This window comes from Hyperoodon ampullatus (genome assembly GCF_949752795.1).
Source record: "Hyperoodon ampullatus genome assembly, chromosome: 7".
Taxonomy (NCBI): Eukaryota; Metazoa; Chordata; class Mammalia; order Artiodactyla; family Ziphiidae; genus Hyperoodon; species Hyperoodon ampullatus.
The window spans coordinates 19,544,190-19,570,732 of NC_136920.1; the positions used below are offsets into that span (position 1 = coordinate 19,544,190).

A 26,543-nucleotide genomic window follows, 5' to 3' on the forward strand; every position below is an offset into this window, starting at 1 on the left:
GGAGAAACATATCTCTAAAGCAGGGTTTCTTAAGCTGGTACTATTGACATTGTGAGAGCTGTCCTGTGCACTGGAGGATGTGTGGTAGCATCCCTGGCCTCTACCCAACAGATGTCAGCAGCACCCTCCCTAATATACGACAACCAAAAATGTCTCCAGATACTGCCAGATGTTCCCTGGGAGGGCGAAGTCACTCCTGGTAGAGAACCCCTGCTGTAAAGAAAAGCAGTAGGATAGAGAATAATGATGATAATGAAAGGTTATCATTTATTTCCAGAGCACTTACCATGTGTTCAGGTCCTGTGCTAAGGGCTTTATATCTGTAACCTCATGAGGCAGATTTTAATCCTCATTTCTCAGATGAGAAAACAGAGGCTCAGAGAAATCAAGTGACTTGCCCAGGGTCACCTGGCTACTAGGTGGCAGAAATGGGATCCATATCCAGGTCTGTTTGACTCTAACGTGCACATTCCCAATCATGTTATTTAAAGCTTTACTGGGCTTTTAAAGCTCTGTTTATGGTACCCTTCAAAGGTACTATCTTTTGGGTGTAGGCCCTTTACTTAAATCAAGTCCCCAAGAAAAGAGCAGAATTAAGTCCTATCTGGGAAGGATTCTTCTGAAGAAATTCGATTGGAATGGACAGGAAGGAGAACTTCGGTTCTGTATAGCTCTTTTTATACTGTAGGAATTTACCAATGATAGAAAACTGTTTAAGACACAGGCAGGGCTCTAGATTTAGATTTTAATAGAATAGAAAAAAACAATTTGGAAGAGTTTCAAATGAACCCTGTTTAAATTAATAAGTTAAAGAATTGAACAACAGGTTTCACAATAAAGCTTATTTTTCTTTTATGTTTAAGAAATTCACTTGAAAAATGTTTATTGAGCATCCGTTATAAGAGACTGGGAACTGTGTTAAGACACTAGGGATACAGAGAGGAATAATAAAAGGGCCTGCCCTTGAGCTCACAGTCTACTGAGAAAGGTAAACAAACAAATTATTAGAACACAATAGGGTTAAGTGCTAGAGTGAAGGTACAGAACAGCTGCATAGAGGAGACAGCAACTAATGCTGCCTGAAGGTACCAAGGAAGAGATGGCATTGGAGTTTGAAGTGTAAAGATGAGTGACATTTTAGCACCACTGAGGTGGCAGAAGGGCATTCCGGGCAGAGGGAACAGCATGTGCAAAGACAAGGAGGTAAAACAAGAGCAGGGTTGGTTCAGAGAATGGTACTGAAGGGGAAAGAAAGGCTGGGTTGTGTGCCACACTAGAAAGTTTGGTCTTTATGCTGCAGGCACTGGGGAGCCTTTGAGCGCACCACTCTCCACCTTGTTCACAAGGATATCATAAGACACTCTGTTAAATGCTTTGCTTTAATCTAGTTACATTATGTCTATGACACTTTCCTGGCCTTCCAGTCTACAAGCCCTCACCAAAGTGGGAAATGAAATTAGTTATGCATTATTAATTTTATTAATTCTTAGAAAATCTACAATGGCCCTTAATGATCCCTACTCTTCCCCCATGGGCTCACAAAGTACTGGTTTAATAATTTGCTTTAGAACTTTGTCAGAATTTATCACAAACTCCTTATCACTTGGTAGTGGACAGAATCCATACTTATTTGAAAACTGAGATACTGAACCTCTCCAGTCTTCTCTTGCTTTAGAACTTTTCACTTTAGTGACAGTGACGCTTTAGTTCCATGATCTCATTTGCAAGTATATTCAGTGCCCTACCCAGACCGACCTCCTTGAATCCATTTAAAATTGTCTAAGTGCTCTCCTATCATCTCAACCACCCTGAGCTTTAATTTTCACTTTTACAAGAAATTTTTAGTTTTTGTTTGTTAAAGTAATATAGGCTTATTATGAAATATTTAGAAAATGGAAAAGAATGTAGAAGAAAACAGAAAATCACCTGCAGCCCTATCAGCACCCAGAGATGATCATTTATGACATTTTAGTGTATTCTCTCCTATACTTGTTTCTATGTGCTTGTTTATTTTAGCATATTTCATCAAATCTAAGATGTCATAAACTGTAAGGTACACATTATTTTACATGATTTAATAAAGAAAAATGTTGCCAATTATTATTTAAGATACTATCAATTGTAAGATGATCTCAATTTCAGAGACACTGAAATGTGAAAAACAATGTAGTCAAAATATAGTATATTTATTATTTTACAAAAATTGAAGTATTCTCTATATATGCTATTCTATAAACTGTGTTTGTTCACCTACTAAATTATAAACATCTTGGCTGCACAGTACACGGCAAGAACATGCTGTCATTTATTTAGGCAACTATCATCATTTAGGTATTTTTCAAATTTTTATTATGATAAGCAGCACGATGATCAATCTCTGTACTTCTATCTTTCACACTTGTAAGATAATTTATTTAGGGTAAATTACTAGAACTGTTGGCATTTTTTAAAATTTTCTGATACATCTAGTCAAACTATCCCAAAATTCATTTTATTAACTCTCACTGTGTATTACACAAATAATTTGACAAGCAAAAATGGCATATCACATTTTATGTTTGCACTTCCTTGATTGCTAGTGAGGCTGAACATTTTATCACGTTTAGTGGCTGTGTGTGTGTGTGTGTATGTGTGAGTGTGTATGTGTATTTGGTGAATTGCCTATGTACTTTGTACATATTTTATTGAAATGCTGTATTTTTTCTATCAATTTGTAGGTGCTCTTAAAATGATGTTGATATCCTTTGCTTATCATATATTCTGTAAATATATATAAACATTCTGTAAAAATACTTTGTTTCAATCCTTTGTCTTTCTATTTTGTAGTGTTTTCTGATGCCAGAATTATTTTATTTTTCTCTCTGCTTTAGAAAGTCCTTTTTCACCTTAAAAGTATATAAATATCCATTTGAATTTTCCTCTTTTATGTTTTTATTACATTTACTACTTAATCCATTGGAGGTTTCATTGCTATAATCATGTTTTATAGTTTGAATATCTTTTTCCTTGCTACTGCAGACGGACCTATTAGAGGAAGTGTTGCTTTTTTTCCATAACATGTTAGCACATGCTATTTTTCTTAAACAGTAAAGCTACTTCATACTTTCAACTCTAGTCATGACAAAGTATCCTTTTTGGTGTCCTTCGTATTCTTCTCAAATCACAGATCATTCTGGGATTTAGCCAAGTTGACCTCATTCTTTACATTCTATTATGTATCCTTTGCTTTCAGCTTTGGTAAATACAACTTAAATAAGACACATTTTCATGAACTTACCTTGAATTTTTGAAGTCTAAGACAGTGAAAATATCCTTTTAAAAAAGGAGACTTCTTTTAAAAAAAGAAATTCTATCACCACTATTTCATTGCTGGGAAAGAAAGTCAACTGGACTCATGGCAATGGCCCTGAACCTGGAGTCCAAAGACAGACTTCAGGACAACTATGAACCCTGAAAGTACATGCCAAATTTTGATGTAAATGCATTTTTTTTCTCTGGGGAGTAGTTCCAAAGCATTTATCCAATACCTAAAGAGACATCTGACATAAAAAAATGTTACTAAATAGTTAATACTTATTGAGTCCTATGTGCCCAGTTCATTTAAAGCACTTTACATGTATAAACTCATATAATACTCATAACCACCCTATAAGACAGATGCAATTATCGCCGTTTTATAGATAAGGAAAATGAGGCACAGAGAACTAAATGGCAAAACTGGTGTGTGAAGCCAGGGAGTCTGTCTCAAACGCACAGTTTTATATATTAAACTAGACTGTTAGGAATTAATAGGATATTTAAGTTCAAGATGGTAAGATTGTAAGTCAAATGGCCAATGGTAAAAAAAAAATCAAGTATATGTCAAACAAAACTTTTTATTATTGATGACTGATTTCTTGCTCACTTGGTTCAATTACGTTCTCATCTGATCTACTTCAAGCTGCAAACACACCCTTTGTGAGAACTGAGACAGTGAAATCTGAAAGAAGAAACTGGCATATTAAATATTCAAATTTACCTTGTGGCCCAGGAGATGCCACCTTTGGGCCAGTGATCTCCAGGTTTGCTTGGTTATGATGTACATTTTCTGCCTGATTTGATTCTACCTTTTTCCCAGGAGCTTTCTTATGATCTCCTTTGGGTTTCTTTACACGTTTGACTTGGAATGTGATCTGGGAAACGAAAACATGTTAGGGACAAATGAGACCAGTTATCACTTCTGTCCATAGCTGTGGGTATTGGTGGCTTTAAGAATAATCAGTCTTGTGCTAGGGTTAATTTCTTTCCTTCAGTTTAATTCTTAAAGTTCTAGATGAAAAATGTTTAGTGAAATAAACAAAATAACTAGCCTTGAAGGGTATAGAGGAAACTGAAAAGTAAGATGTCTGAACTGGGCTGTTCCCAAGTCTGCAGGCTTTGAGTGTGGTTTCACACCCATCCCACTTCCTTTGCCTCCTGGAAGAGCCAGCAATACCTAAGTAACATGAAATGCTTCTGGCAGTACAATTCCCATGTGAAGGCTGACTGGAGCGTGGAATAAAGTAGAGCCACACACCCAACAGAACCCTTACACTTTGCAAACTAGGAGCACCTCCCACACCTCCAAAGACCTGGGCTACAAGTTGATAAGAATTGAGTTAGCAAACACTTACCCACTCTGTTGCTTCATCATCTTCACTTCTGCAGTCTCCATAGCAAGAGCTTCTGGCCACTCCATCCTGGGGACCTTTCTTCAGTACTCGTATCCCCTGTAAGTCCAGACGCCGTCCTTTCATCTCTAGTGCTCCCCCAAAGCCTTCCAGAGGCCATGCCTGTTGAAATTCATCCACCAAAGCTAAAATCTCTTCTGACATTTTTGTTTCATCTGAATTCTCCATCTCATCAGAACCATTGCTTTCCTCAACCACTGTACCTGCAATTCAAGTGCCAGCATGTTATTAAAAATTACAATCATTCAAGTACTTGAGGGACTCCAACCATGCTTTCTGAGAAAAGTTCTGGCTCTGTTTAGAGGCACTTCTATAGTTCATCTTCATAAAAATACCATTCAACGTCTTCAAAATTCATAATATCATCTTTGTCATCAAGCTTTTGTAAAAAACCTGGCTGAGCACAATGGCAGCAGCTAGATGGCGGGAGGTCATAGATTATGTCACTAGTGAGCATGAAGATGGCCATTTTATTTTTTAAAATTATTTTTAAAATAAATTTATTTATTTGGGCTGTGTTGGGTCTTTGTTGCTGCACGCAGGCTTTCTCTAGTTGCAGCGAGCGGGGGCTACTCTTCGTTGTGGTGCGCGGGCTTCTCGTTGAGGTGGCTTCCCTTGTTGCAGAGCACAGGCTCTAGGTGCGCGGGCTTCAGTAGTTGTGGCACATGGGCTCAGTAGTTGTGGCTCGTGGGCTCTAGAGTGCAGGCTCAGTAGTTGTGGCGCATGGGCTAAGCTGCTCCGCAGCATGTGGGGTCTTCCTGGACCAGGGCTCGCACCCGTGTCCCCTGTGTTGGCAGGCAGATTCTTAATCAATGCGCCACCAGGGAAGTCCTGAAGATGGCTATTTTATATGTGTATTTTTTGGGGGAAAAACCCCAACTTGCTCTAGACATGAGACAGAGATGGCAAAGATGAAGTTTATTATGAAATATTATTTATTTAATATATATATAGGATTCTTCAAGCTTTATTCAAATAGCATATGAAATATCATAGCTGTTCAGACTGTACAGTCTGCCTTAACTGAACAATGATTTGTTTAGTGGAAAATTATCCTAATTCCGCATGAAGGCTCCCATTTTCACTAATGGGTAATATAAGAAATAGCAATATACTAGTGTAATTTTTTTCTAAAATGGTTATCAAGATATTTATTACGTTGCTCATGTTTCTTATATAAAGACTCTCATGGATGTTTCTCAGTGCAATGGCCTAGTAAAAATTCTCTCTCCTGAGAAGTCAATATGTTTCCATTATTATACACTGCAGGTTACACACCTTACAAGTTCCTCTCTATGCTTACCTAGAAAGCTTAAGGCAAAATTAGTCTAAGTTTCTTAGTAGAATGCCTTCTTTTCTTAAAAAAATTCTTTACTATTTAACTTTTGCTATTTTGAATTAATGGCTCAATGTTATATTGTGTGTTCTGTGAAAGTTATCTTCAATCCTTTTTGGAAGTGTCCAGGGTACAAAAACAAACAACAAAATGGAATGCCTCCTTTTGTAATAGGTACCCACTGGACAACCTGAGAACTTGGGGTTGATTGTTCACAAAATGCCAGTCTATGTTATCCCAATAATCTTCAATTGGTAATTCTGGCTCGTTCAGTGATTTAGAACATGGCATTAATAAGGCCAACGTCAGGAATCTCATAACCATATCACCAGACCTATAGCCATAGTGAGTAACTCATTTTAGAAATGCATAGTTTTAGTTTCTGAGGAGGCTTGGGGTAAGAAAGATGGCTGATTACCATGGTTAAAAACAACTTAAAGCTTTGAGCCCCTCTCACAGAAGGTCTGCGCGTCACCCTTAGCTCTCTGGTGGCATCTCTATATCCTATCCCACTTTCTATTCCAGAATGTGGGAAGGTCGTTGCCAGGCTGAGAGTACTGCAAGAAATCTCATCATTCTTGAAAAAGCTATAGGGTTCTTCCGTTTGTTAACAGGTGACTACAGAATGTACTGTTGCCCTTTCAAGTAAGTTTCTTTTAGGTTTTCTGAACCAATCTGCTAGATTCTGTTGCTTAATATTGTCATTAATGTTCTGAAACAAGAATAAAGTAAAATAGGGGTTTGTAAAGTCTTTTTCTTTAGGGTATTTAGATAAAAATGGTTGGTTACTTGCCAAAATTATGTGGCCAGTAGTATAAATGTAGGGTGGACAAAGAGTTTTTATTTTTAGTTTCTATCTTGTTTGCTACTATATTCCAAATGTCCCACATTGCACCTGGCACACAGCAGGGACAAATAGCTGTAGAATCAATTAATGGGAACTCAGGAATACTTTGCTTTGTGAGATCCTTGAGGATCTGCTGTTCCTCTTTTTGCCCTGTCCTGCTGGAAATTCAAGACTTTTTAAACTCTAAAAAGTGTCATCTGTTAAAGTACTGTCAACCCAGATGAAAGGTAAGCAAACAGAAAAGCAGGCACCGTGTTTTCAGTATAGTGTCTGGCATACTACGTGATTTACAAACTTCTCAGTAGCTAATCCAGGAAAGCAGCTGAAAAGGATTGCTACAGGGATCCCAAACAGGAACTTAATTAGAATTGCTTGGCAACTGACTTGTAGCAACAGAGCTGTCCCTAAGTACTCCTCATGTTATTTTAGCTTCTTCTCCTTCTTTCTCCTATGGCCATGGGGTTCCTTGCACCTGGTCCTGAGACAGAAGGGGATTTTTGATAGATTTGGCTATAGCCAAGAATATGGGTTTAAAGAAAAGTGGCTTTTGGTCAAAGGTAGACAGCAGGTAACTATTTCCCCAGTGTATAGTTAGAGCTGCATAGGGATGCTGTGTGTGGAAGCCTTATTTCCATTCAGTAACTACTACTATCTAGAAAGCATTCATGTTTTTTAGTTGCAAAGAGTTCTGCAAGCCCAGGTCCCAAAGGTTGATACTTCCCTGTGGCCTTACCATATAGTAATCGATATCATTATCAAAAACTTCTTAGAGAAAGGGCCTTTCATTGATGAAACTCAATATTCAATTGAGAGACTATGGAACTTGCTGCGGTCTACTGCTGCTGCTGGCAGCCATTCGGCCTTTTCCAAGGCTGCTGGGGTCGGGGTGATAGCAATTCTTAGAGAACACCACCAAATAAAGGTGAGGAATGGGGAGATCATAAATGTGCTACGAGTGAGAAAACATAAACCAATCTTTATTTATTTAGACCCTATTACATGCCTATCTCCATGCTATATGCTATACAGGGGGGAGCAAAAGAAAACTGGTCCTAAGGAACTAAAGGTAATCAAGCTGGAGACACAAAACTATATATCAATACATTAAACAATGAGAGAACAATTACATTAATTTTTTTTTTCTAAAGGAAAAACATAATTGAATGTAGTCACAAAATGCTTCTTACAGGAGAGTAGACTACCTGAGGCAGGATTCAGACAGAATAGAGGTTCAGGGAGGGCACTCCCCGAGTGATGAAACTAAAAAAGCAGGTATGTATATACTCACATACCCATATACACACATACAGATACAGGTATAAGGAAGGTATATGTGAAGGCACTACTAATTTTAAATTAACTAGAACAAAAAACATATACAGAGTATATCAGCAAATAAGATATTTAGGGAAGGTGGGTGACACTGAGAGTGTCTGGGAAAGTCAGGAAGAAGATTCATTGTAAAGGGAGCCTCTAGTATGTTAAGCAAAGAATAACAAGATGAGAGCCACAATATTTATAAAGGTTAGATTAGTAAATCAGCGGGTGATTTAGGAGTTAGGGGGTGGAGGACAGAAGGAAGACAGAACAGAGGACAATTAGAAAGGTGCTTCACAATCTCTATAGGAGTTATATAAAGAGAAGGTGACAGGCTGGGGGTAAATGGGAGATTTTAGAAAGGGAGGGAAAGAGGTATGAAGAAATTTCAATGAAGAAAAATTAATAGAATTTGGTTAATTATATGGATATAATGGCAAACAGAATAAATCCAAAGATGATGTCAAGATTTTTTTACTATGTGAAATTTTAGAATCTGTGAATATGAAAACATAATGTTGTTTACCAAGATGATGGAATTGGTAGAGGACAATAGGATAGTGTTGGGATTTCAGAAGCTTATTCATTAATTCATTTAAACACCTGTTGTTATGTGCTTAAGAATATGCTGAGGGCTCAGGATATAACAACCCATGGAGCTATGGTCTAGGCTAGAATGGATGGAGGAACATATCTCCAGACATTGTCCAATAAGCAGCTGGGAATACAGAAGTCAGGTCTGCAGAGAGGTCCGGACTACAGAGGGATCTCAGAAGATTTTAAGTTATACTTGAAGTAGGAAGAAAAAGTAAATATTAGACTGCTGCTTGCGGGGCAGATGCTATGATGAAAACTGGAAACAGAGAGACTGAGACCCATATCTTTATTTTTTCTTTATCTTCTTCAACATGTACCATTTTCAAACTGGAAAAAGGAGAATAAATATTGTGAAGTGAAGAGACTGAGCACCCGCAGTGAGGCTTGTATAAGTTCATGTTTTTTCACTTTGATGAATCTTATCTTAGGGTACTGGGAAAACTCACAGTTGACTCTGTGAGGTAATCTGGCAAGAATCACAGGGACAAGGAGAAGTGCTGAGAGATGGAGAGAAGCGTATGCAGTTCTGATTAGAAAAAGAAAAAAACAAACAAAAAACAGAGAAAAAAGAAAGAAAAAAAAGGAAGAAAAAAAAAAGTCCACTATAACTTTGCAACGTTCCAGACACACCTGGAAATTCATGGTCTGGGCACCACAGTTTAAGAGATTTTCAAAGTGGAGCATATTCACAGAAAAGTGACTTGGTGAAAGTACTCAAAACCATGTTAAATGAAGAAGGACTGAAGAAATCAAGGGTGATCCCATAGTAGGAAGAGTAGCTGATATACTGCGTGTGTGCATGCGTGCACACACACACACACAATCAAACTTGAAAAATATTTTGCTAGAAAGATTAAAAAAAATTCCAGAGTGAGTACTTCAAGGATGCTGAAGGGACTAAAAACTATAATAAAGAGAAATTATTGAAGAAAATGAGGACATTTAGCTAAAAGAAGCAAAAACATGGGGGGTGGGTAGACAGGAACAATACTCATCTTCAAATATCTAAGGAAATGTGACATTAGTGAGAGGCAAGATTTTGTTAGCCTCAGAGGGCAGGACTAGAAACGAGAAGTCATATTTTAGCTCAATATTAGGAAAGACTTATGAATGGTCAGAATTGGAATGGGCTACCCAGGGAGAGACTGAGCTGCCCATGCCTGGAGGAGAAGCAGAAGCCAGACTATGCTGGGAACACTACTGAGAGGGAGAGGACCCTCAGAAGGTGATTAAAAAAGGTGACTGTGTTTGATAAGAAGCAGTATTAATAATCTTGGAAGAGAGGTTTCAAGAAGAGTTTTAGGGAGTAGAGTCTGAAAAGATAAGTGCTACATTCAAAATGAAATAGATCGAGAATAAACAGAGGTAAAGGTCACACATTCAAAGAAATGACCAGCAAGACAAAATCCTTCCTTCAAAGTTTGGACTCAAAACATCTCCTCCAGAAAGTCTTACATGATTAATATCCATTTACTATTACACTGTGGTTTCTGAAGGCAAGCAGGCACATTCTACCTTTAAGGATATGTTCCTTTGCCTCACAAAATAGAAAGTATACTATGGAATTAGACAAAGTTGGTTTCAAATTAGGACTCCACCACGATAGGACCTTGGGCAATTCTGCCTGGAGTTCCAGTGCCTTCTCTGCAGCAACATGGATAGACTTGGAGGGCATTATGCTACGTGAAATAAGTCAGACAGAAAAGGCAAATATTGTATGATATCAGTTATATGTGGAATCTAAAAAATATAACAAACTAGTGAATATAACAAAAAAGAAGCAGACTCACAGATATAGAGAACAAACCAGAGGTTACCAGTGGGGAGAGGGAAGAAGGGAGGGGCAATATAGGAGTAGGGGATTAAGAGGTACAAACTATTAAGTATAAAATAAGCTACAAGGATATATTGTACAACACGGAGAATGGCCAATATTTTATAACTATAAATGGAGGATAACCTTTAAGAATCACTAGATCGGGGCCTCCCTGGTGGCGCAGTGGTTGAGAGTCCGCCTGCCGATGCAGGGGACACGGGTTCGTGCCCCGGTTCGGGAAGATCCCACATGCCGCGGAGCGGCTGGGCCCGTGAGCCATGGCCGCTGAGCCTGCGCGTCCGGAGCCTGCGCTCCGCAATGGGAGAGGCCACAACAGTGAGAGGCCCGCATACCACAAAAAAAAAAAAAAAAAAAAAAAAAAAAAAAGAATCACTAGATCGTACATCTGTAACATATAACATTGTACAGCAACTATACTTCAATTTAAAAAAAAGGCAGTGATCTCTTCTTTGAAGTCAGAGTATAAACCTATGGACTGAAGACTTAATGCATAACAATGGCATAAAATTTCAAGCCAGTAATCAGAAAGCACAAAAGGCTTAGATTAAATTACTCAGACTAAGGTAGGCAGGGAAATGATTCACTTCTGAGAAGAAAACAACAATCATGAGTTTTCATTTGCACCAGTGGTACTCTTCCTTCTTTTATCTGGGTTAGGATAGTTAAGAGAAGACTGAGAATTTGGAGAAAATAACCTAGAAAAGCAAATAGGGAATTGTTCCTGTAATAACTCTTGTGCAAAAATGTCAGGCCCCCTTTACTGACGTTCATTGAGCAGATACTGTGTGTATGTATTTGTGAGGACTTTAGCTCACAAGCAGCCTCTAAGTCGGGAAGCAGCAGAGTCACGCCTGTGTTTGCACTGATAGAAATGAACATTTCCTGAGTTCCATCTGTGTACTAGTCCATCTCTGTACTGGTACAAATGTTTCCCTAAGTTATTTCATTTAAATATTCAAGAGCACTCTGAGGCTTTTTTTTTTTTTTTGAGGTAAGGAAGGCTCAGCTAGCCCAAGATTTAACAACTAAGTAGGTGGTGGAGCCAGGACATGATAACAGTATCTCTGACTACAAAACCTATGCTCCACAGATCAGGTTTCTGGGGCAGGAATTCTGGAGCAGATGATGAGCTATTAAAGCAGTAGTTTTAAAAATGTTAATCAGCTACACGATTTTCACCAATCCTTAGCAAAGTGAGAAACAAAACAAGAACATGTATCTAAAGTTATAATATATACACTCACAACTTACGTCCATCCAGATACACATTTGTTGGTGTAAAGTTGCCAACTGTCCATTTTTGAGAAAGATTGACCTTTATTCTAAGACTGCCTTTGTACTTTTTTGATATTAAAATGTTGTCTTTTAAAATAATGGTAATAACAGATGCTACTTTTCTTTAAAAATGAACTTACAAATTAAAAAATAAAGTTCTAATCTATCAAACCCCTATTTCTTTTTTAAAAATTTTACTTTATTTTTTTATACAGAAGGTTCTTATTAGTTATCCATTTAACACATATTAGTGTATTTATGTCAATTCCAATCGTCCAATTCATCACAGCACCAACACCACCCCTGCCAATTTTCCCCCTTAGTGTCCGTACGTTTGTTCTCTACATCCGTGTCTATTTCTGCCCTGCAAACTGGTTCATCTGTACCATTTTTCTAGGTTCCACATATATGCATTAGATACGATATTTGTTTTTCTCTTTCTGACTTACTTCACTCTGTATGACAGTCTCTAGATCCATCCATATCTCTACAAATGACCCAATTTCATTCCTTTTTATGGCTGAGTAATATTCCATTGTATATATGTACCACATCTTCTTTATTCATTCGTCTGTCGATGGGCATTCAGGTTGCTTCCATGACCTGGCTATTGAAAATAGTGCTGCAATGAACAATGGGGTGCATGTGTCTTTTTGAATTATGGTTTTCTCAGGGTATATGCCCAGTAGTGGGATTGCTGGGTCATATGGTAATTCTATTTTTAGTTTTTTAAGGAATCTCCATACTGTTCTCCATAGTGGCTGTATCAATTTACATTCCCACCAACAGTGCAAGTGGGTTCCCTTTTCTTCACACCCTCTCCAGCATTTGCTGTTTGTAGATTTTCTGATGCCCATTCTAACTGGTGTGAGGTGATATCTCATTGTAGTTTTGATTTCTATTTCTCTAATAATTAGTGATGCTGAGCAGTTTTTCATGTGCTTCTTGGCCATCTGTATGTCTTCTTTGGAGAAATGTCTATTTACGTCTTCTGCCAATTTTTTGATTGGGTTTTTTAATATTGAGCTGCATGAGCTGTTTATATATTTTGGAGATTAATCCTTTGTCCATATTTTCTCCCATTCTGAGAGCTATCTTTTCGTCTTGTTTGTAGCTTCCTTTGCTTTGCAAAAGCTTTTAAGTATCATTAGGTCCCATTTGTTTATTTTTGTATTTATTTCCATTACTCTAGGAGGTGGATCAAAAAAGATCTTGCTGTGATTTATGTCAAAGAGTGTTCTTCCTATGTTTTCCTCTAAGAGTTTTATAGTGTCCGGTCTTACATTTAGGTCTCTAATCCATTTTGAGTTTATTTTTGTGTATGGTGTTAGGGAGTATTCTAATTACATTCTTTTCCATGTAGCTGTCCAGTTTTCCCAGCACCACTTATTGAGACTGTCTTTTCTCCACTGTATATCCTTGCCTCCTTTGTCATATATTAGTTGACCATAGGTGCGTGGACTTATCTCTAGGCTTTCTATCCTGTTCCATTGATCCATATTTGTTTTTGTGCCAGTACCATATTGTCTTGATTACTGTAGCTTTGTAGTATATAGTCTGAAGTCAGGGAGTCTGATTCCTCCAGCTCCAGTGTTCTCCCTCAAGACTGCTTTGGCTATTCGGGGTCTTTTGTGTCTCCCTCTAGTTCTGTAAAAAATGCCATTGGTAATTTGACAGGGATTGCATTGAATCTGTAGCTTGCTTTGGGTGGTATAGTCATTTTCAGAATATTGATTCTTCCAATCCAAGAACATGGTATATCTCTCCATCTGTTTGTATCATATTTAATTTCTTTCATCAGTGTCTTATAGTTTTTTGCATACAGGTCTTTTGTCTCCCTAAGTAGGTTTATTCCTAGGTATTTTATACTTTCTGTTGCAATGGTAAATGGGAGTGTTTCCTTAATTTATCTTTCAGATTTTTTATCATTAGTGTATAGGAATGCAAGAGATTTCTGTGCATTAATTTTGTATCCTGCATCTTTACCAAATTCATTTATTAGCTCTAGTAGTTTTCTGGTGGCATCTTTCAGATTCTCTATGTATAGTATTATGTCACCTGCAATCAGTGACAATTTGTATTCCATTTATTTCTTTTCCTTCTCTGATTGCCGTGGCTAGGACTTCCAAAACTATGCTGAATAATAGTGGCAAGAGTGGACATCCTTGTCTTGTTCCTCATCTTAGAGGAAATGCTTTCGGTTTTTCACCATTGAGAATGATGTTTGCTGTGGGTTTGTCATATATGGCCTTTATTATGTTGAGGCAGGTTCCCTCTATGCCCACTTTCTGGAGAGTTTTTATCATAAATGGGTGTTGAATTTTGTCAAAAGCTTTTTCTGCATCTATTGAGATGATCATATGGTTTTTATTCTTCAATTTGTTAATATGGTGTATCACATTGATTGATTTGCATATATTGAAGCATCCTTGCATCTCTGGAATAAATTCCACCTGATCATGGTGTATGATCCTTTTAATGTGTTGTTGGATTTTGTTTACTAGTATTTAGTTGAGGATTTTTGCATCTATATTCATCAGTGATACTGGTCTGTAATTTTCTTTTTTTTGTAGTATCTTTGTCTGGTTTTGGTATCAGGGTGATGGTGGCCTCATAGAATGAGTTTGGGAATGCTCCTTCCTCTGCAATTTTTTGGAAGAGTTTGAGAAGGATGGGTGTTAGCTGTTCTCTAAATGTTTGATAGAATTCACCTGTGAAGCCATCTGGTCCTGGACTTGGAAAATTTTTAATCACAGTTTCAATTTCATTACTTGTGACTGGTCTCTTCATCTTTTCTATTTCTTCCTGGTTCAGTCTTGGAAGGTTATATATTTCTAAGAACTTTTCCATTTCTTCCAGGTTGTCCATTTTATTGGCATAGAGTTGCTTGTAGTAGTAGTCTCTTAGGATGGTTTGTATTTCTGTGGAGTCTGTTGTAGATTCTCCTTTTTCTTTTCTAATTTTATTGATTTGAGTCCTCTCCCTCTTTTTCTTGATGAGTCTCGCTAATGGTTTATCAATTTTGTTTATCTTCTCAAAGAACCAGCTTTTAGTTTTATTGATCTTTGCTATTGTTTTGTTTCTATTTTATTTATTTCTGCTCTGATCTTTATGATTTCTTTCCTTCTACTAGCTTTTGGTTTTGTTTGTTCTTCTTTCTCTAGTTCCTTTAGGTGTAAGGTTAGATTCTTTATTTGAGATTTTTCTTGTTTCTTGAGGTAGGCTTGTATTGCTATAAACTTCCCTCTTAGAACTGCTTTTGCTGCATCCCATAAGTCAAACCCCTATTTCTGAGAACCACAGGCAAATGACACACAGTGTACGGAAGCTGAAGGCCTGAGGATGAGGTTTAGTTATACATCACCTACTGATGATGTTAGACAAGGTACCTAACTACTCTGAGTCTCAATTTTCTCAGCTACAAAATGGGGTTAATATCTATTTCACAAGGTTAATACACAATTCATAACTTTGTAAGGTATAAAGTACCACAAAAAGGTAGTGATTATCATAATAATTTATGGTTACTGGAGTGGGCTTAACTATTTGTATTTCTTTAAAATTTCCTACAAAAATTGAGTTTTAAAAAATTCTTTAATGTCTATGCTTGACTTTTATTATACCATAGTATTTATATTAAAAAACAGAGTCTTTCTGACTCCTAACCACACTATAGGAAGCCTGCTGGTATAAACATGCTAACTTATATATGACTGTGTCCCTGTCAACTTGTCAGTATCCAAGAATTTAGACACAGTAAAAAAAAAAAAAGTTAGTAGCTAAGAGTAAAACTAGTAAGAGTCATCATTATACTATAATTAAATTAGCAATGTGAAAAGGAATGCACCCTAAGAGACAGTCTGCATAATGTTGAAGGGACCTGGCAAACACCTAGCCCCAGCCAGGGCAACCATTCAGTGGTCCCAGTATGGGGATGGAATGGAACTACATGGGAAACATGGAACTAAAGAAACTTAAACACTAGGTTATCTGCCTCAAGTAATGATGTATTTGGAAAACAAAGAGACAAAGAATAAGATGTTGGTTGGGTTTTATTCTGAATTGTCATAGGAAAAGACTCTAATTTGGTAGTCATGAGTATTCCACTCATTAAGGAGTTGTATTGGAATAGGAACAGTTTCTGTAAACTGAAAAAAGTACCCCAGGACTTCCCTGGTGGTCCAGTGGTAAGACTCCGTGCTTCCACTGCAGGGGCTGTGGGTTTGATCCCTGGTTGAGGAACTAAGATCCCGCATGCCCTGTGGTGTGTGGCCAAAAAAATCCAAACAAACCAAAAAACCCCAAAACCCCAAAACCCCTTAACATTACTCAGTATCAGCCTCCCTCATGATGTTCATTTGGTTGTATGGGTACCTGATATCAGTAAGAGACATGAGGCTGCCAGGCACTGGAGAGGAGTAGACCCACTGTGAATGAACAAAGTGCCATCTGGTTTAAAAGTCAATTTCTTTTGAGTTGGCAAATGGGAAATTAATTTCCTTAAAGCCCAATGATTTCTGGTAGAACTGATGAAACTAATTCCCCAAACCTGCAAAAGTGAAGGTCACAACTTCCCCCTTTGAGGTCAAGCTTGCTTCTGTTAGACATTGTTTTTTTACACACAATACCACTTAGAAGGAAACACAAGATTTTGTAATTGCTAAATATGTGAATCCAATCTACACAGGAGGGCAAAGGACACATTTCATTACTCTAACAAATATTTACTATACACAGGAATATAAAGTTATAAAGGACACAATATATAAGAAGCTCACAGTCTGATGGAACATAAGACATACAAGCAATTAATATTGTATAAAATATGCCTTGACAAAAAGTAGGAACAAGACAGCAAATGGAGCAACTAAATGCTTGGAGGCCTTTGTGAATGCTTCACAGAGGAGATGACATTTGAGTTGGATCTTGGAGATGCATGGGAGTTGTCTATAAAAAGCATAGAATATGCAGGGGTCCTTCCCAGCCTATGCAAAGACACAGAGGCTCAAAGCAGCATGGCACGTGAGGCAAATAGTGAAAGGTCTGTACTTCCTGCTATGCAGAGTACTAGTAGATGGTACAGTTCAGCTGGAGACAGAATCAAGGGCTAAACTGCCTCATATCCCACATTATGACATTTGGACTCTTCCGATAGGTAATAGCTACTGAAAACTTTAAATGTAGGCAACTTACCAGATCAGGTCTGATTTCAGAAACAACTCTTTGGACACACAAGAAATTGGTAACAGGGGTTGTTTCTGCTTTTTAAATTGTATACCAATTTCTATGTATTATCTCTCTCTTTCTCCCCTACACACATACACACCCCCTGCCTCTCTCGCACTCTCCATACAGAGACTGCAGTAAAGGACTAGATATAGGGGAGCCAATCGTGAACCCACTAAAACAGCCCTGGCAGAAATGAAGAAAGTCTAAATTCAGACAGTGCCACAAAGAACAGATGAAGAGATGATATATTTAACAGGTCTTAGGGATTGAGTGGACATAGTGATGACTGGATGAGTTGTGCCATTAACAGGGAGCAAGAATATAGGAGCTAGAAACAGTTCTGGAAGTAGGGCAAAATGAGGACAAGTTTAATTTTAGATATGTTAAGTTTGAAATGGCTGTGGCACATCCAGATAAAGAGACCACTAAAAAGGTAGAAATAAAATCTGGAGTCACAAAGAATGTCTTAGCTGAAAATACAGATTTAGAGTCATTGGTATACTCCAAAGTATCTGAAACACTAAGAGATAACACATGGAGGACTAAGAAAAGAAGACCAAGGTTAAGATCCTGGGTAAAAAAAATAAAGGGCAAAGTAAAGAATAAGTGAATGAAATTGAAAAAAGATATTCTGAGGACAAGGGAAAGAACCAAGAACAAGTGATATCCCAGAAGCGAAGAGGAGAAGAAGGAGAAAGTGTCAAGTGAGGAGTTGTGCACAGTTCCAAAGGCAGAAAAGAGGTTAAGCAGGATGAGTACTTAAAAGAAGTCACTGGGCTTCCCTGGTAGCGCAGAGGTTGAAAGTCCGCCTGCCGATGCAGGGGACGTGGGTTCGTGCCCCAGTCTGGGAGGATCCCACATGCAGCGGAGTGGCTGGGCCCGTGAGCCATGGCCGCTGGGCCTGCGCGTCCGGAGCCTGTGCTCCACAACGGGAGAGGCCACAACAGTGAGAGGCCCACGTACCGCAAAAAAAAAAGAAAAAAAAAGAAGTCACTCATTTTGGCAATTATAAATTGATAATCTTGAAACTTTTTAGCACAGCATAGCTTGAAATGTGGTCATAAAATGGAATTTTAGGAAAGGGCCTGGTAGGCTTGCCTGTTATTTCAAATCTTTAAATTTTATTGGGTTAGTATAAATACAACTTGCTTTTTTTTCAACGACTTACTCAATAGACTAATGACATTAAGAAGAAAGACTAGTACATAAATCAAATTTGTTCTAGAAAATGAAGATGTTGAGGTGGAGAAAACAGAAAGAAGTGTGCAGAGCATTTTCACTTTATAGCTTGCCTTCTGCCTCCCAATCTTGAGGGTCACCCTCATGATCTACAATATAATAAGTGACTGTTAAAAGAAAGAACAAACGCTTGAGAGTAGAGAAAAGCCTAAGCTTCAAGTTTGAGAGTTGATTTTACTCCAGAAGCACAGCTCAGGTCAAATCAACTTACTTTCAAGTCTAAGGACATCTGAGTCCCTCCCTGAATTCTCAACAGAGAGCACAGGGTCTTCCTCTGTTCCTGTCTCAGAGGGCTCTTCTTCAGCAGCATCCAGTGACTGTGAGTTGTCAAAATATTTCTGTTTGTCATGGCTGTTGTCCAGGGTTTTCACATGACAATTACCTCAATGACAAGAGACACAGATAGAGCACATTAGAAACCTCTCTTGTGTAGTCCCATAGCTCAAGGTCCCCAACTATCAAGAAGAGCAAAAAGGTGACTGTTGGTTTTTCTCCAGCAGAACATGCATAAATCAGTGAGGTGGAGTGCTCAAAGGCAGACCATAATTGTGATTCAAGATTTTGCGTTCAAGTTTCACCTGTTAGGCTATTTTAAGTATTTGGGGAAAAAACTGTAACAACAAAGATCAAGTCACAAGATCTCCTTCCATTCATAATGAATGATTGTGAAACACTTCTCTGAAAGTCAGAAACTTCATAAAAAAGTGGTTTTCCTTCTATTTTCCTTTTGAAGGTGAGAAATGACAGATTAGTACCTGAATAAGTCTGGAGATAGATGAATTATAGCCGAAAAATATACCATTCTTGCATCATAGCTTAAAACGAAAGATATACCAAAAGGTAAAGCATTATAAATTAAAAACCAAGGACTTAGAGGGGGATAGTGGTGGCACAGAATCCACATTCAAGACTGTCAGATCACACAGGTGCCTATTTTTCTTTTGAAAAACAAGTTCTGATCATGTAATAAATATTTACCTAAGCATAAAATGGTCACATCTCGAATGTAATCATGGCACTCTGTGATACCTTCTGATATGTATAGGGAGCATGACCTTTTGCTACAGTTTTGCCCAGGAGTCAAAGAGCTTTGACCTTATTAGGGATTGTGTGTTAACAGGGATAAAGAGCCACTATCCAGCTCCACCTGAGGGACATTCTCTGGGTAGGAGAATGTGTTACTAGGCTGTTGTGTCTGCTGTAGTGGGGATCTGGCTGGCTGAACAGGTCTCCTCATGTTCCATGTGCGTTGCTACTGAAGGTGCATGTTCAGTGGAAGCCTACATTCATATTGTAGGACAATTCTCTGGGTAAGAGTGTAAAAGTAACTTTCCTCCTTTATCAGAACATCCAAACATTCTCTAAAAGTTTTTTTGTTTTTTAAGAGAATGTTGCCCCAAAGAGATATATGTACCCAATCAGACTGTCTCTGCAGCAATGGAAATACAAGAAGTCTCTTTCTGGATCTGATGACTCCCTTTCAGATTCCATAATTTTGGAAAGCATTTCTCAGGCCATTTTCCTTATTGTGCCAAGAAAACATAATGGACTCAAAACCTTTCCAAACTTCCTAGGTGAGAGAAAGGGGACTGCATACTTAGGGATTCACTTCCCATTTTCCAGTTCTATACTACTACACATCTGAGGCTACCATTTTCCAGTTCTACACTATCACACATCTGAGGCTACCATTTTCAACAAGGCTATGTCAGAAGCTTTAGCTCTCAAGAAGCTTACAAGACAATAATGCAAGACAACAAACAGTAATGAGGTAGTCTACTGTGCCAAGTAAGTGCTTCAGAGAATAAGCTTTGAGTAGGTAGAACTTGAATTTTGAAGAATACGTAGGATTTAAAAACACAGAACTTCAAAAGGGGGAATTACAAGGAAGGGAATCAATATTTATTGAGTACTTCTGTATTTTTTCTTCCACTTACCCCTCAAAAACACCTTGTGAAATATTACTAATTTCACAGATAAGGAAACTGATTATCAGTGAAACTAAGTAACTTGCCTATGGTCAAACAGTAAGTAAGTGGTAGATCTGGGATTTGAATTAATTCTATTTTACCACAAAGCTTCTTGACTTTCCCCTAGTCAATACTACCTCTTCAGCAGAAAAAGTAGAGAAGGTGGCATTCTAGGCAGGGAGGAATAATGTGTTGAGCAAAGCAATAGGAACAGGAATTCTCATTTGTGTTTGGGAGACAATGAGAAGTACGATTTGATAGAGACGGAAGGTGTGGAGTGTGTGGGCCCTGGAGGGCTAAGAAAAGAAGCCATGAGCAATGGTAGTTGCTTTCTTTCTCCAGATTCTCCTGAGAGGACAGAGGTTGCAGATTTGCCTCTACTTCTGTCTTCACCACCTAGTACGTGCAATTAAGTACGGGGAAACCAAGCATAAGAGCATTAAAATAAAACAGAGCAATGACAACAACTCTACACACCCAACTGACTAAAATTCACTATGAAGAACAGCATACTTTTCAGAGGCAATTCTTAATTGGGAAATAAATAAGCATGACTATTAAAAGCAGAGAGGAAAAAATGATGACAATGATACTGATAATTTTAAACATGTTTTCCTAGTGAATATTCTCTCTGCCTTCAGCTTTGGTGAATTTGCCTCTAAAGCATTTTTTATCTTGACACAGGTCAAGTAAAGCAAAAAGATAAACCTTTAACACTGGAACCCAGTGAAATTCTAGCTGTGTTTCCTGCAGTTGATTTCCTCCTCCAACCTTTGCCATCTCTTATTTTTCTCTCCCACCCTCTATCTATTATAAAAATTTAATTGGTTTCATCTTTTAAAATGTCTGCAATATTTAAAAATGCTTCATAGGTGATTTATAAGACACGATGTGCACAAGATCCTGAAGCTAAAATTAGTCCTCTTGCATGACCTCAAGCCCAGACACCCTCCTGAAGCAAGCCTTCTGCATTCTAAGAATGTCTTGCCCTCCAACTCAGGAAATTGGGGCCAATACCTCTGAGGGAGAGGGCAGGAAAGGGGATCAGGGAGAACCGGGGGAATTAAAGGAAGCATAAGAAGTTTATGTTAGGATATTTCTTGGAAATAGGCAGAGTCAAAATGATCATGTAAAAACTACATGCTTTAAAATTAGAACTATTAATATGAATTTTCTTAGGCTGAGTTAAAAAGAGACTGGTTTAGCATTCTGGTGTGATTTCCATGATTATCTAGGCTAATCATAGAAAGTCATACGGCCTAATTTTTGAATTACTCCTTCCAGTTGCCTGAGGGAGAACTGAAGAATTTCAGAAAAAATAAGTTTCTATTCTTTGGACTATAATATAGGTCTACTCTAGCTCAAAGGGGAACTAAAAAAAAAGTTGCCTATGTAGAAAAATATTGCTTGTCTTCCCAGCAAAGGTAGAGATGATGTTCTTATTAAAGAAACACAAGAAAATGTTGGAGAAGGAAAAATGGAAAGACACCTAAAAAGTAAAATGTCATCTTCCATGCATAAGGTTATTATTTTTTGCTAATGCAAAAATGAGGAGATTCTATGGCTTGGACTAACCTTGAGAGGTATGTTTTTGTTGTTGTTATTGTTTTTGGAACTACATGATTTAAATGAAATGCTTTAGATAACAAGGTTCCAGGTGAAAATGGAAACACTTTTCTCTGCTTAATGCTCTATACTTGCTTGCAAAGCATTTAGCAATTCAAATCCTGGCAGTCTGGTTTTTCTTAAAAGTAAGAGAGTACAAGGCAACACCAACTAAACATGAAACTCCAAAGAGGGTATTTCTGATTCTGGAACTGCTATGAGATCTTAGACATATCAAAATCTTTTTCTGTGGTTAGAGTATTGACTGCATAATGGGTTATTAATATTAATCTCCCCTACAAGGGTGTTCTGGAAAACAACGAAATATTTAATATACCTTGTCAAAGCATAAGTCTCCTAAGGGAGAAAGGCACAATTTATTCTGTGGCTAAACAGATTTCAGAGTAAACTAAGTTCTCAGGAACTCCCACCATGACTAAGGATAAAGAAATTTCCTATCTTCTCATATAAATCCTGTTTACAAAGGTCCTAGAATATTTATTTTCTAACTGGAGTTGGGTAACCACTTACTTGTTAAAAAGAATTCTTCTCGTCTCTTCTTTTTAAAGAATTCTTCTCTTCTGAATCTCATAAGTTGGTAAGAAATTCCTGGTTGGGTTAGGAATCCTTTAGGGTTAGTTATAAGAAAGAAAGGCCACAAAATTGAGAGGCCTCAGAACTTTCTAAGAGCCAAGCAACTAATTTCATATTTATTTCTCTAGTAGGGTATGTATCTTTTAGGAAAAATAGTAATATAAATTGTGAGGTGAACAAAAGTGTATCTTTCAGTTGTGCACCATTGCTATGCAAGATTACTTTAAAATATTACGAGGAAACTTTAACTGTGGGTGGCATGTGGGGCTTGGTACTACACAGAGAAATAGGTATACGTGAAGCAGTAAGAAACCTCACTGGGAACAGATTCCTTTATGATTTCCACCTCCAGAGGTTGTGACAAAGTCTTGTAGACCTTGTTCTAAGAGGAGCATTCCATGGTATGAATTCAAATCCTGCCTTAACCGCAGCCTTACCATATGAACCTTGGCAAATCAATTCCCTTCTCTGTGTCTAGGTTCTTTATCTGAAATGGAGAGAGAAGCTACTGTCCTACAATAAGAGGAGCTGTAGGAAACACTATTGCTGAAACCACTGTGAACATAAGCATACAGAACTCCTTGAATCTAGGTGAACCTAGGTTGCTGATGGCTGCACCTGAGACAAGGGAAACTGTCTCACTTCCTCTGTCCTGTGCTGTCCTCCACTTAAGACGAGAGAAATCATTTTGATGGAAGTAATGGCTCAGACTTGTTCTCATTCAGCAATTACTGCTGAATGGAATTATTTGCAGGAGGTTTAAAAGTAATGGTTATGTACTGGCTGACCTTAAAAGTACGGCAATGCCAGATAGAAAACACCATATTAAAGACTTGAAATCAGCAACCTCAGGATTATACAGGTATTCCATCATGGTGAGGTGAATGAGTCACAAGTGAGCTTAAAAAGGAAAAACTAAGAAAGAAAAGTGTGTGACCTCAAAAGAAGAGAGAGAGAGAGAGAGAGAGAGAGAGAGAGAGAGAGAGAGAGAGAGAGATTCCATTTTACTACATATTCTAGAGTTAAATTCTATCCTGGGAAACACTCTCTTCACACATGGTGGGGGAATGTGATTTGACCAAGAGTTCAGAGATGTATTGGTTTCTATAGACCTATACTCCCTGCCTTCTTTTAGAGAAGAAAAAAGAGAACTACCAATAAATCTGGCCTCTTTGTCTTGCCACGTGGCCATCACTTAAGTGACTAAAGCACAGGGAGCAAAGTCAGCACCAGTTGAGACACAGACACCATGACATGGAGACTGTGGAAGACATGACTCCAGTGATGGAATTCAAGCTCTCCATGGCTGTAACTTCCTCCAGAAATGTGAAAGATCAGGTTAGATGTCTAAACAAGGGAATATAAACATTTACTGGAAGTTTACTAGGAAAGATTTTCCCATGTAGAAACTATATTGAGAAAGAAAATTAACTGCCATAGCTGCTGTTGAATATTTTATTGTTATTATTGTTGTTATTATTGTTATTATTAAATTTAAATCTCTGTCTTACTTCAGCCTCGGGAAATTTGTTTCAAGCAAGAATGTTGGGGAAACAAATCCAATAGATTCTCACACTTACTGATTTACCCAAGTCAGTTTTTCAATGAGGGTCAACAAGGACATCTGTAACTTTCATTAAAAACAGTGCAGACAGGAGAAAATATAGGCTATCTATTAGATGTGTCATCTTCTAGTGGACACAACATGTGCCTTCAAATGAGATAATTCCTTTTCTATTCCCCCTCCTACTGTGCGGGAGCTGCAGACATCAAAAGAAGATCTGTATCTATATATGTATGTTGAGTGGGGGTCTGGTATAAAGCATTCTGGATAAACAGTGGGTGGGTATGAGTTAATTACCCTCTATTATTAGGTATTTTCAGTAGTTCAAACCTGAAATGCCATTAGCTAATTTGCAATTTAAGTACATTCTATGGGCTAAACATTGGGAGGATGGTGTGGAATGCATGGTGGGCCAGGGTATGAAGATGAAAAAAAGGATTGGTCCCTGCTCTCAATGAGCTAGAGAAGGCCTGTAGGAGAGTAGTGTCTTGTACACAAGTAACTGTAATGGCAAGTCACAGGAGCTGAAGGAGAGGTGCAGGTGGCATGACTGGTTATGCATTACTTATAATTAAGGGATCAGTAAGGCATATAGCAGAAGTGGGCCTTGAAGGATGGGCAAGATTAGAATTTTTGTGTGGGGGGGAGGGCAGGAGGGAGGGTTATGGGGAAGAGCTACTGAAAACAATATAAGCCAACACAAGGAACCAGGAAAGCAGGATGTATGTGGTAAAGAAAACAATATTCCACAATAGCATCATCGTATGTCATGGTTTGGTACAATTTCCATTGACTTTGCAGAAGACAGAATGATATTAAAGTCATGTGGTCAGTGAGCTCAAATTAAGCATGTCTATTTGCATCAACCACATATGCTTGCAGTGAGTTGGCTTCATTCAATTCTTAATACCTAGAATAAGCCTATAAACAGAGGGTTGGGATGAGGGAACGGGGAGGGCTTAGATTTCCTAGCTACTCACAACCTTTGGAGTTTATATTTACCTCTCCTTTCTGTTGCTGCAAGTGATTGGTCACCTGCTGATGTGTAGAAAAATCAATAGATTTAACTCTGCTCCCACTCCTCAAACTATAAATGGAGGCCCAGAGGTATGCGTAATGGGGAAGGGACCTACCATCAGAAGCATTTACTGCCATTAGGTTTGCGCTTTTTCCTAAAGCAAGGATATAATGCAAGGCCAAGGCTAATAAAATGTCAAAGGCTACTTGGTCTTTTTTACTCCTCAGACTAAGTGGATTATAAGAACAGTATCTTTAAATGAGAACACAAGAGCCTAGTTATTCCAGGATTGTTAAGGACTTGAGCCTAGTAATATCTCATAGGACTTAGATATGAGGACAAAGAGGGTTAGGCATTGTCCTTTACACTGGTTTGGGTAATAAGCATGATATTTAAACAAAGGTTAACAAAAAAGGCCACTGAAATCCCTCTACCACAGAACATTTTGAGCAAGGCCTTGTGGTTTTCAGTAAGAAAGTCCCCTAGCTGCCTGATATCAGACCCACTTTAGGGGTTTGGGATTAAGACAGGAACTTTGAGTGTATCTACCTAAATCTAAGTACATATGGTCAGCACACTAAATCAAGTGAAAAGCATAGAAAAATAAATGATAGTATCATACTGTTTCCTTTTGCTTTATATCACCAAATGAAAGTTGCCTGGAGGCATTCACCTCAGTGGCCACTTCGCACATCATAAATAACACGGTTTCTAGGACCTTGCTCTCTCAGTTTTTAACATTTATGGTACTTAGGCAGTGTACAGTGAGGGAGGTGGTGAATTGTTTTGTTCATGTTAGGTTTTCCTCTAGCTGTATTTCACATCATCAAGGGAAACTGGCTATATTACTACAGGTACACCTACCAGGACACAGAAGAGTTGATCAACACCACATACTCTATCAGCTGCTACTGACCTCTAGTTCCTTCTCCTGAAATTTGATATGCTTGTTTTATTTTATTATTTTTAAAAATAATTATCATTTTGGATATTTGTGATCTGACTGGGTTATTAAGTAATGCCTGACAGCTAAAGCAGTTTAAACTGCTTTCAGAGTGGTAAATTTTGAATGGCAAATTTAGATTTGTTGTTATATCAATAAAAATAAACTAAATGAGAAGACAAGAGAAATCCAAAGCTGTGTTCTTTTCAACAGTTATGAAATATGATTTAAATTTCTCCTGTATTTTCAAGATCATAACTAAATAAACTTTGGTGGTTAAGAAAAAGTAACAGACTACTGAGATTTTCTTGGTCAAAGACCACAATAGTTTAGTATGAAATGAATTCGACTACTTGTAATAACCAACACTCACAGAAGGGGGGAAAAAGCCCAAACCAGCATATACACCGACACATATATGTATGCCAGGTATCCTCAGTCATATGTATTTTAAATTTCACCA

General features: G+C 38.0%; 1 protein-coding gene across 1 annotated transcript in view; it reads right to left on the reverse strand.

The window, feature by feature from the left end:
* The window catches only part of TTC17 (tetratricopeptide repeat domain 17), a gene marked incomplete at its 5' end in the record, with an annotated part of 149,947 nt that overhangs the window by 37,140 nt on the left and 86,264 nt on the right, over positions 1–26,543 (reverse strand). Inside the window, 3 exon segments of the mRNA XM_079709468.1 lie at positions 4,019–4,172; positions 4,653–4,912; positions 18,598–18,768. Of these exon segments, the coding sequence (XP_079565594.1) occupies positions 4,019–4,172; positions 4,653–4,912; positions 18,598–18,768 (585 nt within the window).